Raw genomic sequence first — 19,786 nt, forward strand, 5'->3', positions numbered from 1 at the left:
CACACACACACACACACAACACACACACACACACCACACACACACACACACACACCACACACACACACACACACACCACACACACACACACACACACACACCACTTTTCTCAGCTGCGGCTCCACTTGAACAATGTAAATATATTCTAGTAGACCTCAACAATGGAATGATGATCAGTAGAAATGGCCATGACATGGGTCCTTTAAGCTAGCCATATTTTCTGTACAGACGCAATATTAAAAAAAGAAACATAGTATTACTTTTTTTGCAATATACATTGCGGTATAAATACATTTGTTTCCACATAACAGAATAGTTTTTTTTTAAAAATGTAATTGCATCGATCTGGGGCACTTTGACGACAAAATAAGAGTTTATATAACCAAATGAATCGTAAAAGCATTGGTTGTATAAGATGACAGCACAAGGTCACACTCACAAAGCATATACATTGACACTGGCAGGCTTGTTGTTAAAGAGGGGACAGGTAGGTTGTTAGCCACCTTAACCCAGGACGTTCAGCTGGTCACGACATGGGAGAGAATGTTCCCACAGTGAGTTTATCTGCCGATATTGCACCTCTTGCGATGTAATTGGCCATGTCTCGTCTAAAACTATATATTGTGCAGCCTTACCATGCAGAGATCTACATGAAGTCATGTCCACCCGAGCAGACACCCAATTGGGAATCAAAAGAACCGATAGAGCATGAGCTGACTATATCCTTTCGGAGCTTTATGAGGCTTTTACTGGCCATTCAACGATCATGAATGGATGAAAACTAACGTTATTATGATCCGAGGTTGACCTTCTAAGAAACTTTAAAGGCTCCATGTATTACAGAGAATTATGATTATAATATTCTATAGACCTTGAAAAAGGTTAAGATAGATAATTTATCCTGAGATTTCACAGGCGAAAAGGTCACAGGGTCCTCTGAATCAAAGGCTCCCTGGGTGCATGACTGTGCTCACAGCATCTCATGGCAGTAAGCCTATTAGATAATGTAATAGCTTGTGAATTTGAGTTGAGGGAAGGACATGAGGAATCCAAAACATTCTTTCAGGAGAATTGATCTGCAGTGTAAAAGTCATGGCTCATTAGATTTGTGTGAAATAAGTGAAAGATTTTTCTTGTTGTAGTGTTAGACAAAAGGTCACCAGGGGTCGGCAAAACATTTGTATTCACCTTAGAATGAATATGTATGGCTCTTTGTGAGAATATCCTGGCCATCGAAGGTGGATATTCTGAACTAATTGTTGGCACTAGAGGCAGAAAGGTCAAAAGGCACTAAATTCCTTAGGAATCATGCATTTATATTATAAATATTCAAAATAGATTTGACAGCAATTTGGCTGATGGTTGATCCAACCACCCTTCATAGCCAGATGGAAGATGATTGGTTTTTGAAGCACGCAAAGAGGCTGTATGGTAATAAATCCACGCTACAGTCTAACCCCGGACAGTCAGTGACTCTGTCCTCTAACATTGACAGGTAATGCCGACGGTAGCAGTGAGCTGTAGAGCGCCAGTCCTGCTCCAGTAAGAGAACGAACAATCCAGACAGAGAAGTTGGACAAGGCATCCAGGCGTGAAATTGTCACTCTCACACACACACACAAAACAAACGGAAATATATGCAAGCCCACAATCTCAACCTAAATTCAAACACACTCAAATAATGTGTGTCAATTCAGATACTTCCCTCTAGTTATAACTTTATTTTATATTGCCGTGTTCACCAGAGCAATCGCAATTGCAGCAGGTTGCACAACTTCCGTTATGTAGCCAAGATGGCGACCGTTGAAGTGTTCAGCGCTCCCATGGATGCATAATCAGAACTGGCTACAGCGTGACAAATTACCTGTCATGCCTGGCTGTCAGAGCAGAAGTACCCGTATGTGCACACACAGAGCATGCCCAGTTGAGTTTCCCCTTAAGCCCCGCCCCCAATCTCACGCTTTCGGCTCAGTAGAATGTATGGATAGAGAAAATACATCTGGATTGGCTTTTAGCACATTTTACAACCTTTAAAGGTGAGGTAGGTAAGTTTCAGAAACCGGCTCGAGATACACTTTTTGTTATATTCCATGGAATGCTCTTAACATCCCGAAAGCAATGAATATCTTAAGTGCTTAGACAAAAAATCCATAAAAAAAATTCATCTGTGGAAGCCGTGATACTGTAAAAAGTACAAACAATGGAGGAGGTGCTCTGTAAGGAAGTCTGAAGGAAGGGGCGGATTCTTTTCGGCTGTGTACTTTCAAATTGTAGTGCACTCGAGCCGGTTTCTGAAACTTACCTACCCCACCTTTAAACGTAATGATTTAAATAAGGGCAATAAACTGTTAATACTGGGTCGTTTTTTTTGTTTTAAAAAAAGTATCTGCTGATATAGAGACGTCTCTTTCCCAATGTAAGTCAGTGGGAAAAAGTATTTCTGGGCCAGGTGACGTCACGGACAGATACAGAAGTGGTAGTACTGCCGTTTGGCTACTACGAATATTTTCCTCAGAGTCTGAAGAATTTCTGGGGGCTTGAGTGTTCCCAACTAAACTTTTAACCATTTTGAGTGCCCTTTCTCATAGTGCACTTCATTTTGCAATTCTTCATACTGGGACACACTTATGAACTCGCAATAGCAAATGTAAGTAGCAAAGTACAAGAAATCAGCCACGGTGAAAGTCCATTCTGCAATATTGTGTAAACCTGCAGTGGCTAGACGCAGAGACAGGCAAAGTGTGTGTTTGTTTATGATGAGAGGAGTGATTCAGAGAGAAGACAGCTAGAAGAACAGAGCTGGGGAAAATAAATAGTGAAGGAGGGAATATGAACAGGACGAGACCAGAAAAAAGGGTGTCCGCTTTCAGCCAGGATGCATGAGTGGAGCTGATGTTTGGACGGACAGCACAGCAGTCAGCAGAAAAAGGCATTGCTTTGTTGCCCGCGGTAACGTCAGATGGGCTCGATCAGGGTAGATTGAAAGGATGTATATACGGAAGGACAAGAAGAGGAGGAAGGAAAGTAATGCACCAAAATGGTTTCTGGCACACCATCATCAAGACCTTTTTGTTGTATTGTTTCTCTGCATGTCTTTGTGATTCCTTTCTGTGAGTACTTTTGTTAAATCTTTGATACAAGTTTGGTAGAAAAGCAGGGAGAGAGTCTTCATCATTCTATTGTGGGCTCAAGGGAACAATGTTTTATAGGAAGATGTAAAAAAAGCATTGGGTATGCAGCTTCCCCTGCAAAGGCTCTCTTCATCAATCTATTTAAAATATTGGAGGATAAACAACAGCGAGGACGCGATTTTCAATATGAACAATATTAATATATTCATGAGTCACTGCTGCAATCACGCGTCTATGAATGGATTTTTGATTTAGCAGCATAGCAAGGCTTCGCTTCTACGGTGTTATTAGAAACACGTTTTTAAATAGGAATGCATCCCCTCCAGTTGGAATTGTTGTTTCTACACGGAAAAGTAGAAATAATTCCCGAAGGCCTTTGGACAAAACATTCCTCGAATCAAAAGCTGAGGAAGCTATGTTGAATGCTCTCTTTGCATGTCAGCTGTCAAATGTTGTTATGATCGGCAGCACTCTACGGCACGTACACTCTTCCTCAATATCTCTGGGAAAGCAAATGGGGGATTTCAAAAGATACCAGCGGGGAGTAGAGGAGACGACATATGGCATTTTACAGCTGTTTGTGAGTGCTGGATTCTGCCTTCGACAAGCTCATCATTCCACTTCTTTGTGATCTTTCAACACTTCTTAAAAAACTGAGGAGAGAAACAGGACAACAAGTGAGCCAGAAAGGGAACGACAGACCAATACACTTAACACTTTACCCAGGGAGGGTCTTGTTAAACCAGCAGCTACTCTCCTGTCAGATAAGAACAGGGCTGACAGAAGTCTGGAAAGCAATTCTTGCAGAACATCGTGAAGCAGGATGAGGATGGAAAGTCTTTCAAAACTTCAGTCTCAAAGTATTAGGACAATGATATGTTGTTATTGCTTTGGGACTACGCAGTGGGTTTGAAATGAAATGCTGCAGTCACAATCCCACACATTTCAGTCCTGGTTGATTGTTAAGGATGGCATATGGAGGTTGAATTACAGGTCCCATGGCATGTGCATCGACCACTGGTGGCAAAGAAAACCACTCCTAAAACCTCCTTGAGCAGATATTCTATCAGAAATGCAATAAAAGAGGATATATCAGTTTGTGCACCGAAACAAAAATGGGATGTAAATAAAGTGTATTGGTTGAATAAAGAAGGCTGACTGAATTAATCGTTCAGCTACACATGTTAATGTCTTGAATTGGATTTGAAGAGTGGGTCATGACCGACAGAAAGAGATTGCGAATATAAGCTGCAGCTGGCATCAGAGTTAGGTATGGGGTGAAATGTTCAGTAATCCATGTGGGAGTCTGAGTAGAGCCAGTGCTCCTTTAAATAGAAAGGGTCCCGATGAGTTGGTCCGGGCACCTCGTAAGGCTGCCTCCCTCGGAAAATGTTGCCAGGGAAAGTGAAGTTTGGGAATATATTAACCCTAACCCTTGATACCGGAATCTAAAGAAAGATACGACCCCGTCATTTGGATCAAGTGCCACGAGAGTGTAAATTCAACACTGGATACAGTACACATTTCAAATTAAATAATTCCATGGGAAGAATTACTTTGACAAGACTTCTGCTTTAAGTTAAGGCTAAGGTGAAGAGCTTTTGCAATGCAACAAACAAGAGGGGTCATGAATAACATGATTTTTCAGCCAACTCTGACTGGGGGAAGAATAATCACACTGGTCCATAGCCTAGTTACATTCACAACAACAGCTCTGCCTGCACAGTATGGTGGATAATGATATATTTTCCTGGTAGTTGCCTTGGAACAACAGGGTCCAATATGTTCCACTGCTGGGGACATTATTAGGAGCGGATATACAGCAAACATCCGAGGGTAGAGAAGAAGACAAAGTTCATATGAGTGAACGGCTTTACATAAGTGTGATGTGGAAAGTTTGAGTAATGTAGGAAAAATATTCTGTCTAAAATTCTAACTTTTGAGACTATCAGCACATCATTAAACTTGTAAAGTAATTACATAAACTTTGAAGGAGCCAGTGAATGGCATTGAAAACCCAATGCCGATAAGTAGGAGAAGAAAGTAAAAAATCGGACAATAAACAATGGCTGCTAAGAATCTGGCGAAGCATCACAAAGGAAAATGCCAAATATCTGTGTGTTACAGAGAGCCACGCATTAACTCCAACTACTTCCTGTCCCCTAAATGCCCACTGATGTGAATTTAAACATCCTTAAATAAACGCTGAAAGTCAGCACTTAACCCTCATTTTCACTGCTTCATTTCAAATGTAATGTTCTGGAACAGACACACACACACACACACACATCGCACTGAGGGCTGCTGCAGTGTACATTTGGCTTCCATTCATAGTGTCTTTGCAATCAGTGCATGCTGGCAAACTGTAATCAGACTGGATGTGGTGCAAATGTTAACAAAGTGTGTCACCTGCTGTCGAGGTGGCTGAAATCCACTAGGTTGAACTCCCTGTTGTCCTGAGAGTGGTAGATGGTGTCGACATCCTGGAGCAGAGGAGGGGAGGGAAGAGAGGGAGGATGACAAGAAAGGAAACAAAGTACTTGTTACTGAAAAATATGAGACAGTAAAATAAAAAAAATGAGATATATTTGATGTATAAACGTCCTTACCCACTGCACTTCTTCTTTACAGCCGATTCCGTTGTAGTCACAAAGGGCCGCATAGGTCTCCGAAAAACCTCCTGAAGATAAGATAAATTAAAATGTAAAAATAAGGCATATTATATATGGAAGTGAAATATGTTTCTTATTGTAGTGGTAGGCGGGGGTCATCAAAAACATTATTATTTGAATTGTAGGTATGTATGAATATTTATAGCACTTAAAACATTAAAGCCAGGGAAGAATATAGCAATACTTTAAAAACTATAGCGAAGAATATTATGAAAGACATATAAATGAATATTTATAGCGCTTTTTGAGAATTCAAGATTCAAGGCTTTATTGCCATGTAACTACAGTGTAGATATGGCAATGAACAACTGAAGTCCCAGGCTCCTCTAACAGTGCAACATGAATATATATAGGACATCAAACAAAGAAAACCAATTAAAAATGGTAAAATAAATAACAATAGAAATAAAAAAGTGCAAGAGAATGTTGTAAGATATATCCAAGCCATGGAAATATAGGTATTATATAAACCATTATAAAAAAATGTTTACAAGGAATAGAAATATGCAAAGAATGAAATACAATATGTTGATGTTCATTTCCTAATGGAAGTGTTTTCAGCTGTTTGCACCTGTCGGCCACCGTAGACTATACGACTATTCCCTTCACCCATTGCTGTCTCTAGCCCAAACACAAATAACACGTGCACTATGGGGGGAAATGAGTGAAAAGAAACGACACAAACTATCAATTAGGGGTTTAAAGATATAATAAAACTATACATATCTGAATAATTATAATAATAATAAGGTCAGAATGGATCAGGACAGAATAAAGCAGGGTAATGGAAGTATGGATGAAAGCAGGCCAGAGATGAAAGAGGAAGGCAGAAAGAGCAGAGAGAGATTAGCAGTAAATATCGAGGTGAGATGAAAGTGTTGCAGCATGAAAGAGCACTTCTTGTAGATTAATGGGATTACGAGCAGGAGAGGAGAGCATTCAGCAACTTTGGTCTGCTGACCCACTTTAGGATGAGTCTCCAAAAAGATTCACCCTGAGTCAGCGGGAGTGGATGGACTCTGAACTGTGTGTCCGATCGGGTTTTGTGCAATATGTAGACGTTAGCAGACGTACCGCATGTTTTCTGGGGATCCAATGACGATTCGGAGTTGGCTGAAAACTTGATACTTCCATCGGTCACGTCTCCTTCTGCTCGACAGATTGGAGGGCTGAAAGAAGAAGACGGAGAGAACGGGTTGAAACCATAAAAGAGTCTACAGCCATGGCTATATTTGTATATTCGTATACGCTTATACTGTATGTTGCACAATTTGTTTGCATTATGCTTCCTGTAATCTACCAATTTGGGCTGCACTGGGTGAACGGGTACATGTAATCATGTTAAGTTAAAAGGATCAGTAACCACCCATCATTTATTATTTTTGTATTTCATGTATTGACAGTTTATAGGGAAAACATTTAACACAAAAAGAGAGTAGGAATCGGCCGTATAGCTCGGTTGTTACAGCTGGCGTCACCCCTCCGTCTCCCCCTTTCTACACTGACACTTCAATAACCCCCCCCCACCCCTCCAAAAAAAGGAAAAACATTGATATATAGGTCCAATTATAAATATATATCTTAAAAGAACTATGAACTCTGGGTAGCTGGGGAAGGTTGCATATCGATGGATGGGAGCATGATGGTTATACAGTAGTTTAGGTCATAGGATGTTTCATTGAAAGTTACAATTATTTATTGTAATTGATTTGAAATTCTTGACCTGAGCAGATCAAACCAATGTCATTATCTTAGGTTGTCCTGAGTTGACATTATTTTCTTTTTTGATTGACACCATTAGTTTTGTATTTAAATCCATGCAACTTGTTCCTGTAAATGTATAGACATTTGTAAACGTACATGTATTTCCTATTTCAGATGCTTGACTTGACATCCATGGGGTTCTCTTCCATGTTGAATGTAAAGTTGGAAACAGGTAATCAAATCAAAAGGAGGCCACAAAAAAACAACTTTAAAACTAGTCTACAGCAGTGCTTCTCAAAGTGTGATCCGCGGACCACTGGTGGTCCGTGAGCGCCCCCTAGTGGTCCGTGAGTATATTGGTAAAATTTCACATTTGAAATAAATAAATACATTTAAGTTTTCCGCACTCTCGCGGGAATATCTCCGCAATGGAGCGAGGTTAAGTTTCACTTTCGATTGCATGATATAGCCCAGATAAACACCTTCATCACACATGTGGCCACTTGTTTGTACCATTTTCAGGCGATTTGTAAAAAACTGTGTTTTTGGATATTTGTGGAGTTAGGTGGTCCGCGAGTGTTTTTTTATTGGTTAAGTGGTCCTTGGTATGAAAAAGTTTGAGATACACTGGTCTACAGCCATGCTACTAGCTCTTTAAAGTCGTTCCTAGGTACAGCAAACCTATGAACTACGTTCCAAGTCCTTCGTGCTAACATGCACAATGACGGCCTCAGTGTTACTTTTTTGGATGTAAAGAGGTAGATATTACGAGCAACCGGCGCCACATATGGAGACTGCAGGTTTTACCAGGAGAGAGGAAAGTGCTGTAGGAGATTAGCAAGCAAGGAAACCAAGGTCAAAGAAGGAAATGCACTGCACACTGTACAGTCTGTCCCCTTGTATCTGAGGGAATGCCCACAGTGTCAGACCATAGAGAAAGAAATCATTGGATCACATAAGTCAAAAAGAAGTCAAAAAGGATTTAGCTTTGGTTGAGACTGAACTATCTTAATAGTTAGAATATGAATGGGGGTGACATTCTGCTTAGACATTCATGGTGCCCAGAGGATACATCCTAATGACTTCCATTATACTCCAGTCTAGTCCAAGTGGGCTTCATGAGGACACTGCTGAATGAAATATATTCTTATTGATGTTTTAAAGTTTTAAAGTTATCACATCTATTTATTTCATTTTAATGTTAACTTTTGATCTTAACAACACTCCTATTACTATTGGAAAGAGTTGGAAACTATCGTAATCCAATTCAACAAATAGTATACTATTAACAATAGTGTAGCATTATCTTTATACACAACTATGCAAAATTACTGTGTCCAACTAAATGAAAAAAACTAAAATGGTTAACATTATAAGTGAAGCTTCCCTACAGCACACTCCGGAGGAGCACTGCCTTGACTTTTAAGAAGCAGTGTTATGAAAGCCTCTGGTCCCAATTACACGCTGGGGAATGAGAGGAAGGTAAATATTACGCTTCCCACCCCCTTAGCTCCTATTGCTGAAGTGCCCTTCAGCAAGGCACTGAACTCCCAACATCCCCCACCAGTGGTCCCAGGTGAGAATAATCAAGACTTTAACTTTTCAACTGCCTGCTAGCACCCTTAAAAGGTGGGGTAGGTCATTTTGGAGAAACCAGCTCGAGTGCGCTAGAATTTGAAAATACACAGCCGGGAAAAATCTGCCACTTCCTTACAGAGCCCCTCCTCCAACACACATGAACGCGCACATGACCAATGAGGGCACGAGATAAGTTTGTGCACAGATGGAAGGCTGACAGGAAGGTAGGCCATCCAGTTATTTTAGTCGGGCCGGCTGAAATGATTGGTCGTGCTTTTTACAGCGCTACGACTTCCAGATACATTTTTTGGTATTTTTTGTCAAAGCATTTAATATATTCATTGCTATCGGGATGTTAAGAGCATTCCATGGAATATAACAAAAAGTGTTTCTGAAATAAATGACATACCCCACCTTTAATGATATGAGTAAAAATACTTTCTCATACACCTAAGAAATTAAGATTTAAATCCAAACGGTGAACTTACTAAACAGAACACAGCAGCATAAAATGTTTTAAAATAATAAAAACTGGAAATGTTTCGGGACGTTGAAAAGCGTTTGCACCTGCCGGCCACAGTGGAATTAGGATTGAAGTGAACGTCTGCAATGTTGTCGGAAATTGCTCATGACATTGCTTTGCTTTTGAATAAATAACACGTCAACTGTACATTTGGATCCCTGTGATGCTTTGATAAGCTACCGTCCTTAGTGTTGATCTATATTTTAAAACAAAAAACATATTCCTGTGCTTACTGCTTGTTTTCTTTCAACTATTCCCTTGGAAAACCGCATGCCGTAAGCAGAAAACAGTGAGGACAGGGATCAGGAAGTTAATACACTGTTTGTTCCTAACACTGCTCTACCTGCTTTGGCTTTTTGATCGGATTACACCAATATACTGTCGCTTTCAACACACTCCGTCCTTAATCCCATTTGTCAACAAATCACACACCTAACCACATGGGTGACCTTAATCCCCAATTTATCTCCACAATCATCACCTGCCCCAGGAGCCATGTGTGTATATATGTGCGCACGTTATCTCGACACTATCTGCATTGTGTACAGCATCACAAGGCTGCGCAGTGAAACCCACAACAACTTCCTCCCCTCTCTCGTTGTACTCTTTAAAAGTTCTCACTGGCAGCAATCATCTGCTGCGGCCCTAATGGAAAAGAGCCATTGGGAAAGATGATGGAGAGCGGTGATAGCCTTGTGCAGGTCAATAGGCGGAGCAGAGTCAATCCCGTTGCTCTTAGAAATCGTAAATGAGGACATATGGGGACAAAAAGTATCAAGGGGTGGATTTAACAGGCTTTTATTTTGGTGTGTGTCCTCTGTGCTTCACTCTTTAGGAAGTAGAGGACGTACACGGTCCACTTGAAGGTTTTTCATCCGTGTAAGAGTCTTTTTGACTGGAGTTCTATTGCTCCGTCATTGACTGTGTGTTTCTTGCTTACACAAAATAAGCTGCCTTCAGGTAACAGCCTCCTCATTGTCAGCTGGTTGATTTAATCCCGCTGATTGCCGGGTGTTAAAGTCTACCGTGACACAGAAAAAAAGGGTTCGGATGCAAACGACAGCAATACGAGGATGCATTTGGCTGCTGAAGAGGAAAAGCGGCCTCTGAAAGTAAAGCTGCCAACTCGTCAGCGGACTGTCGAGCGCTGTTAACGCCCGCCAACTTGTCTTCTCTCCTAGGCCAGTACAAAACACAAAACTGAAAAGATTTGTTACTCGTCCCGAGGCGAGGGGGTGTGCCAGGATTTCTTACGCGTAAATGGAGTTGTTGAAGACTCGGGAGAGGGAGTAGTTGATGTGGCTGACCACGTGGTTCAGCTGCTCCTGGTTCTGGAGCTTCAACGAGTAGGTGGTCTTGTCTGTATCGATGACAACCTGTATATGGACAAATGACGATTTTAATAGTGAGACGTCATGCTGCTATGAAACAGCAGGATTTGTTTGTCGGTGTGTCACCTGGTGTTCCGGATAGGTGTTCATGGCTCGGATTTCCAGGAAGTTGAAGGTGACCTCCGTCTGAAACAGCAGAAAGATATCACTGTGGTTCACGCTGACATGCTGTCAAAAGCCCTATCTTATTATATTGTCTTCTAAAAACACGACATATTCAGGGTTCTCACACCTTCTTAAACATCATATTGAAGACTCCTCAAAGGCTAATTCCTTTAAATGTAAGGACAAAACATGGTATAGTTTGAGAATATTTTTGATTTGATCAATGTTGTATAATTTAACTGTAACATGTTTTGTGATTTGTTTTCATTAATAATGGTTGAGTCTTGTATCAGAATTCATTTCGTTTTGTGTGCCTCTTGAGAAAAATAACTAAATTAAAGTATGGAGAAAAACAGGTTCATGATTTACCCTTCTGAAATCCACAAACTTTTAAGAAACATGAACAGTCAAAGGATCGTTCATGTTGTATGCAACCCCAGGTAAGCTACATTGAGCAGAAAACAGTCAAATCACAACCCTGTTAGCTATTAACATTCATCACAGGGGACTAACTGTGCTGACTGTAGTCGTGCACACCGCTCCACTGACGGGTTCATAATATGTTGTGTCCTCAGTTTAAACTGTTGGCTTGCTTACTTCCAGTTTTTGCTGATGTCATGTATGCAGCAACTCAGGACAGCCCTTATTTCTTTTAATGATATTCATTCAACAGGTATTTTGCGAATTCAATGGATTGTGCATCCCTAAGAGTAGCTATAGCTGGGTGTGGAATGATAGTTCAACTGGAACTGTGCCACAGTAAACAAAAGAAAGCTCTTGAACTGTTGACTTATTTACAGCCTGTATGATTTACCGCTCCTGTTTCTGGCCCTCTTAAGGCTGTGTTGTTGTGATGTTACCGTTGTCCCAGATCTCATCAGTTATTCTGATGTGTGCGCTGTTATAATGACTGTTATAAGGAATGGCAGAAACAACATCAAAATGGGACCCATGGTAAATAACACATACTTTAAAAGTAGTTGGACATTTTTGGAAATTAGCTTGTTTTCTTTCGTTCAAAGTGTAAGCATAAAAACTGTGAACAGTGAGGAAGGCAAACAAATCAACTGAAGGGCTCGTGATTATTCACTACAATCATTTGTTGTCTTTCAATGGACTCGTATCGTGTTGAAATCATTTAAAACAATCATATAGTCCAAATAATGATTATAACTAGCTTGAATTTCTCTGAATTAATTTTGAATACATTTCAAACTTCATTTTGCACTAAAGTATATTATCTGACAAGACAATACACTAGTTCCTGGACTAATGATATAAGTATTTATTTACTATTTTACTAGTAAATATGCTATACTGTGATATATATTGTTATCGAGATAAGGAATTACCAATATCAGGATAAAAGATAGCTATTTTGACAAGCACCTCAAAAGCCTTTTGACTCATTTGATTGTGTGTGGATTAAACAAACAGGAAACAAGTTGAAAGAAAAACAGTTAATAATAAGCTAAGAAAACAAACCGCTGTAGCTTCGTATTTAAATAGTATTGATATTTTAAAGCAGCCTCTGCAATAAGGTGAATAAGCATATTTCACAAAATGACAAACTATTGCCTTAAATAGCTAACATCGTGCCACCATCTTCATCATCATCATCATCAGTGTAGTAATCCCTATCATTCAAAAACATCATCCCCGCAGTCATCATTTTTATCTCCTCTGAAAGTCTGCAGCTTTTTTTGTCACATCTCTTAGGAATTACCATAAGATCAAGCCTGGCAAGTGAAAGCCATCAAATTCCACAGAGAGTGGGGGGAGGAACATTTTACCTTGGTGGGCACCTTGACAGCGAAGAGATACAGTCTCCATGTTGCCAGGACCTGAGGGGGAGAACACATTCATTTTTTTGTCACGGAGCAGGAAACACAAAAAATGCAAATGGCAGCAGAAAACAGCACGGCACAAACAGCCCCATAAAAGCGAGCAAATCATGTTCCGCGGCTCGTCCCGAGGACTCGTAAGTCACGCTAAGCACCGCCGACATTAGCCGGGTAATGATGATCGCGTGTGGGAAAGAAATATTGCGAGCTCGATTGAGAGTCAGATGACGCTGTCCGATTTAAGTTGTATTGATGGAACCAAGTAGCACTTACTCAACATATGCCTGATTGGAGGGAAGCAAATCGATAAAAGGGAAGAACAAAGATAGGAGGGAAGACGTGAGCTTTTGCTAATAGAAATACCATTTTTAAAAAGGGGTCCAGGGTAAAGTAAGAGACAGAAAATATGAATATATTTGCATCTGCCTATGTAATTAATCTCATTCATAATTCAAAAATCCCCAATTAGCATACCCCATGCATGCACTGTGGATCTATATCGCTCCCTAACTCCTACTCAGATCCTTGGCCCTACTTTTTTGTTGTTGCATTCTGTCATTTCTCTTCATCTCCATTGAAAACTGTTCATTCTCCCCATCTTCTCGCTTAATCCCTCCATCTCCCAGTGTGCCTCTGTCTGGGTCTGCTCCCGCCTCAACACCTCACTCCACCCCCCCCCCCCCACAACAAACCCCCTTGTCTCCTTTCCCGTTTCAGTTTTTCTTTTTCTGCTCCGTCGCTTTCAATTCCTCAAGGCCTCTCTGCGCTGAATGGCTAATGGCACCCTGCTGTGTGGCGTCGAGAGGAAGAAAGGGAAAAGAAACGCACAAAGAGAGAAGGGAGAGTTAGAGGAGGCGATGGAAGGACGGAGGAGACACCAGATTTCCCCTCTTGATAATGAAGTCTAAAGATACTACACCTACTCCCTGAGAAGCTCGCCCTCGCAGATCAACCTACGTGTCTTAACTGTATAGACGTCCATAACAGACTCCTGCAGAGAGGAGACGGGGGAGAGGAAAAAAGGGAGGAGACGGAACGATACCCCCATCGAGAGAATAAGATCTCTGCACTAAGCTGGTGGAGGGGCCTTTTCGCAGGAGATTGTTAGTCCAATCAAAACGCCTTGACAAGTTTGAAAACTTCGAGGCAGCGCAGAAAGAAACAATTAAAGACAGAAGCAACTTCTTGCTTCAAAAGCCTCACAAGCTGACAGATGATCTCATAATGTTAACAGAGGCATCAATAATGCAGCTCTCTGACGGGTGCACACTTCATCCTTTGATGCTGAACAAGCGCAGGGTTTGTCCTCTCTCGATATATCATTTACAGACCTTTGAGGTATCATAACAGTCAATACTCCAGGCAGTTATTTTTCACTCAGATGGGGTTTGTGCAGAAATGAAGAATCATATCTAGGGGAGTTCCATTCAATATATGAGATGAAACAAATGTCTCCCTTTCCAAATAAAAATGTCACTTCGCTACAACCTCCCTGCGCTCCATTGCCCCCAATAATATGAAGGGCAGGATCAATGCTGTGAGTAGGCTCCTCATTTTTACAGCGTGTCTACACAAGAGTGCTGATACATACGCTCTGTGTTATACTGATGTGCCATATCATTTAATACGTTTTACCACTCACAGCCATGAATATATGCATGGCTCTTTTTCTTTAGGGTCCAAGCACCATTAAAGTCGGGTCAAATTGCCTTTTTTGTAAATTGCAGGAATCATTATTCTTTTGTTTACAAATGAAAAGCATTGAGGCCGGAAAAATGCTCCAAAAATCTCCAATAAAATGGTTCTTCTTAATCGGGGAAATCTATGGCTGGTTTCAATAGACCAATTAAATCACTAGTTTCAATCCGCCAATCAGAAGGTTACTTTGAATTCGGCAATCAAGGGGTAATTTCAGTCTGCCACTCAGAGGCTTCATTTCAATGGGCCAATCAAAGAGCACGTCTTTATTGGCAAATAAAATGTTTCGTTGCGATTGGCTAAACAGCCCTATCAAATGGCATATTTCGATCAGCCAATCAGAGGGATTGTTTGAATCATCCAATTAAATGGCTTTTTCAAAGGCAATGTAAGGTGACAAAACTGTCAGCCTTTGTCCTAATAAGGGTTTGGTGTATTTGGTTTTCCAAAGTAAAAAAAAGTCTCTCTCTGAAGCAACCAATCCAGCCAATTGTATAATTGGGAAAATTAACCTGCTCTTAATATTAAAATGGGCACAAATAGCTAAATTAAGCTCAAATCAAGCCCCACTAGCCTCAGCCGAAATCCTGGCAACCTTCTCTTCCACAGATCAATCAAAAAATCCTAAAAGCCCCTCAAAAGATTCACTTTCTGCCTGGGAAATCTTCCAAGATGAGATTGTCGACTTTTTTTGACCAGGTCAGCCAAGAAAAAACGGTGAGTGGCAATCTCAAAAATGTATGAGGAAGTGTCGAATGAAGGTGTGGGTGAAGATGATGCAATGGGAAGGGACTCTGGTGCCCTTGCTGTGACAGCACAGTAATAGTTCAAAGAGCCAGCCAGCCGGCCCCTCCAGCGGGCCGCGAGGGCAGGATGTTGTGAACGGAAAAAACTCAAATGTATCTCTTTCCGGTTGTGTGCGTGTGTTCACGTGCACACGCATCTGAGAGAGCAGAGGGCGGGGGGCTTATATTAATCATAAGCTGTCAGGCTCTGGGTCTTGCACTTCAAACGAGATGGTGCAAATCAAAGTGTGTCTCTGGGTCGTGTGTGTGTGGCAGTGCTGCCTCGGAGGGAACAAGCTGAGGATCAGTGCCAGATTTGAACGCCTGCAGTATTTCTGGCTCGACCACAAGGGCATTTTAAAAAACACACGCAACACACACACAGAATAAGAAACATTCCGATACAAACATTAGCATGAGTCCGGCCTGCTAGTAGGACACACACAAACACTCAGTTTGGACTCTCATGCACATATGATGCAGAATAGCCTGCTAAGCTGGCTTTGGACTCCTCTGGCTGTCACACACACTCGCAGTCGGCCATCATCACTCAAGTGAACTCAGCATCACAAGAGCCCAGCCCTGCCATCAGTCAATCTGTCAGCTTACATGCATGTGCGAGTGTGTGTGTGTGTGTGTGTGTGTGTGTGTGTGTGTGTGTGTGTGTGTGTGTGTGTGTGTGTGTGTGTGTGTGTGTGTGTGTGTGTGTGTGTGTGTGTGTGTGTGTGTGTGTGTGTGTGTGTGTGTGTGTGTGTGTGTGTGTGTGTGTGTGTGTCAACTGGATTGAAAGCGCAGATGCCCCAGGTCCTGCTTTCAAAGTGGACTTGAGAGTGGCTGTAAGAGAGAAAGAAGGAGGCTGAAGCCAAATGAGAGGAAAGAAATGCAAAACTCCAAAAAAACACATCTTTGTTCCAAAATATTCTCCTAAAACGTACCATTCCAATGGGTCTAAATCAAAGAAATGGCAAAAAGAGAGTAGTCTGAAAAACCCAAAGGACCTCCTTAAAAACAGAACATAGGGAAAAGGAGACAGATAATGGAAAGGGTTTGTACTATAGATGGAAGTAAGAGATGAGTGTATAAAAAGCCGAGAATGGGCTGAAGAGTGGCCAAGATTGGGTGAATGGGCTGCGAGGAGAAAAAAGAAGGGGAGGGGGGGAAATGTGAAAAAAGTGGGATGAGATAGAGACAAGCTGTGAGTGTGGGAGAGGCCAAATGGATGATGGGAGAGATGAGGACAATGAGATTAAGTTGGAAAAGGAAGAAATAAATAGAGGAATAGAGGCACTTGGAGATGCCTCTCAGGCCTCACAACAAACACACTTTCAGTCTCCCTCCTTCTCCTGGGGGAGGAGAGAAGGTCAGCAGCCACACTCCATAGCCTCTGCCATAGGCTCCCAACATGTGTTATGATAATCAAAAGAAAGCTCAGTCCTAATTACAGAGCAGAGCTGCACGTCAGATGGAAAATCACAGACACTTGCTTCGTAAAACGACTCCACTCTGAGCACCTTGCGGTGAAAAGCTATTAAAGCAATACGCCGATGATGGTGGTGCTCGTTGCCGAAATAAAGACGGGGCTAAAAGAACACAAGATTCTGCTGCTGGCGCAAGCCGTCAGTGCTTTACTGCTTTGCTCGGCTTCCTTTCACTGTCCACCGTGCAGCTGGAGTCTCTGCGCAACAAAGTATCTTCTGGAGATGAAAGCGAAAGGCCCAGTTTCATCATTCAAAATTCAGATGTAGATTATATAATTCAGTGTGGTTCAGTCTTTTGCTTTGAAGTCTGTTTACATTCATTTTTGTAGCTTAAAAAGCAACAAAGGCAGCCTCAATGTTAGTGATGAAGCATTTATGGTACAACAATCTTGAGCAGGAATCAGGACTGGGACCTGAAGACCAATATCTTTTTTGTATGGTTTGTATGTCCATCCTATATGTCAGAAAAAGGACCTCTGGGAGTCTTTCAGGCTCAAATACACATTGAAGCTGATTAGTCACATTCTCTGTCATTTGGAAATGGATCGAAAGATGGATGCACTTTGATGATCTCGAATTGGGAAATTAGGGAAAACCAGAAGTAAAAAATACACAGTAAAGGCATTCATTAACCTCTACAGAGTAGATACACAATATAGAATCAAATAAAAAAAGTTACCCTATATACCCTATAATAGGGCAGCCGGATAACAGTGGTTAGCCTTGGGCAACTCTGTATCTCTAATAAAAGGCACTCTCTGACCCCCAAAAAATGATATGACCTGTTTTATAAAACGGACAAGTCAAATCAAGCAATCTGATTGGTTCTTAGCCGTGATATACTGAGCATATCTCACGGGTAGAGTTATAAGTTACTTTTCACAACAAGTCAGTATCCCTCCGCGTCTGAGAAAAACAGTATGTTGGGCTGAAAAGCAAACTGCTTGCAGTTTGCTTTTCAAACTGGAACAAGAAAGCAGCGCAGAAGTAACGGGGCAGAAACCCTCCTTTTTACACAGCGGTCCAGACATAGACATCAAACGGCAAAACATATTCAGTGTGCAGTTCCTTTGGCATTAGGGCAGGGATATCTAGATACTTTCCAAGGTTTGACATCATTAATTGTGCTACTTTTAAAGCAAGCAGCGATGTTTTCAAATCTGTAATCAAAGAGGTCCGCAAAAAACGTTATTGACCAATCAGATTGCTTGATTGGACTTGTCCGTTTTATAAATATATTTACATTTCTTCCGTTACGAAACAAACTTACAAAGCATAAGATGGAAACATTTAAGATTAACTTCGACCTCCGGGGTGGCCTTACTATGGAGGAGTGGATTGAGGAGTGCCTATCTCCAGAAAGAAAAAAAGCACCTAAACAACGACATGCAGAGCTACGTGAAGAGCAGGTAGACCAACTGGAAAAGTAGCACCATTCAAAAGCTTTCTGATGCGGGTCTTGAAACAAAGCAGATAAATTATCGCAGCCAAACTTGTGTACCTGCACAATTCCACCTACGCTATCAAGCTTAAAGTGGACATATCATGCTATATTTGAACAATATATTGTAGGGCCATACCTATATAAATATAGTTTATAAGAAAGCACTGCGTAAAGCGAGAGCAGCCTACTACTCTTCATTAATAGATGAGAATAAGAATAATGCAAGATTTCTTTTCAGCACTGTAGCCAGGCTGACAGAGAGCCACAGCTCGATTGAGCCTTCTATTCCCATAGCACTCAGTAGTAATGATTTTATGTGCTTTTTTAACGATAAAATTGTTACTCTTAGAAACAAAATTAATGACCTCTTGCCTTTGACCAGTATAGTGTTATCAACAGCTCCCGGAAACGTAAGTTCTAATATTACACTAGAATGCTTTTCAGCCATAAACCTTGAACAATTAAATTCAATGATTCTCTCTTCTAAACCATCAACGTGCATGTTAGACCCAATTCCAACTAAGCTGTTGAAGGAAGTTTTTCCATTAATTAGCACTTATTTATTAAATATTATGAATATGTCTTTATTATCAGGCTATGTTCCACAATCATTCAAAGTAGCAGTGATAAAACCGCTTCTTAAAAAGCACAACCTCGATCCAGAGGTTTTAGCCAATTATAGACCTATTTCCAATCTTCCGTTCCTCTCAAAAATTCTTGAGAAAGCGGTCGCAAAACAGTTGTGTGATTACTTAAAAAAACAATGATTTATTTGAAGATTTTCAGTCTGGCTTTAGAACACATCATAGCACAGAGACAGCTCTGGTTAAAGTCACAAATGACATTCTAATAGCCTCTGACAAGGGACGTGTCTCTATTCTTGTTTTGCTCGATCTCAGTGCTGCATTTGATACTATCGACCATGATATCTTATTGCAAAGACTAGAGCACTTAGTTGGCATACAGGGAACTGCTTTAGACTGGTTTAGGTCCTATCTATCTGAACGCTCTCAGTTTGTACGTGTCAATGATGAATCTTCCACGCAAACCAAAGTTAGCCATGGAGTGCCACAGGGCTCAGTGCTCGGACCTATTTTGTTCACATTATATATGCTTCCGTTAGGCAATATTATAAGGAATCATTCTGTACATTTTCATTGTTATGCGGATGATACTCAACTATATTTATCAATCAAGCCTGATGAAATTAATCATCTAAATAAAATTCAAGACTGCCTTAAGGACTTAAAAACGTGGATGACCTTAAACTTTTTGATGTTAAACACGACCAAAACGTGAAGTTATTGTACTTGGCCCGAAGAATCTACGAAACAAATTATCTAAGGATATACTAACTATGGATGGCATTAATTTGGCCTCCAGTGAGACTGTAAGGAATCTTGGTGTTATATTTGATCAGGATTTATCCTTTA

General features: G+C 41.0%; 1 protein-coding gene across 1 annotated transcript in view; it reads right to left on the minus strand.

Annotated features, from left to right (window-relative positions):
* carmil3 (capping protein regulator and myosin 1 linker 3) overlaps positions 1-19,786 on the minus strand; it is a gene marked incomplete in the record, with an annotated part of 121,085 nt that overhangs the window by 75,055 nt on the left and 26,244 nt on the right. The window contains 6 exon segments of the mRNA XM_034215344.1: positions 5,541-5,614; positions 5,741-5,811; positions 6,878-6,972; positions 10,863-10,984; positions 11,066-11,125; positions 12,898-12,948. Coding sequence (XP_034071235.1) covers positions 5,541-5,614; positions 5,741-5,811; positions 6,878-6,972; positions 10,863-10,984; positions 11,066-11,125; positions 12,898-12,948 — 473 coding nt within the window.

The sequence above is a fragment of the Gymnodraco acuticeps genome, unplaced genomic scaffold (genome assembly GCF_902827175.1).
Source record: "Gymnodraco acuticeps unplaced genomic scaffold, fGymAcu1.1, whole genome shotgun sequence".
NCBI classification, from domain to species: domain Eukaryota; kingdom Metazoa; phylum Chordata; class Actinopteri; order Perciformes; family Bathydraconidae; genus Gymnodraco; species Gymnodraco acuticeps.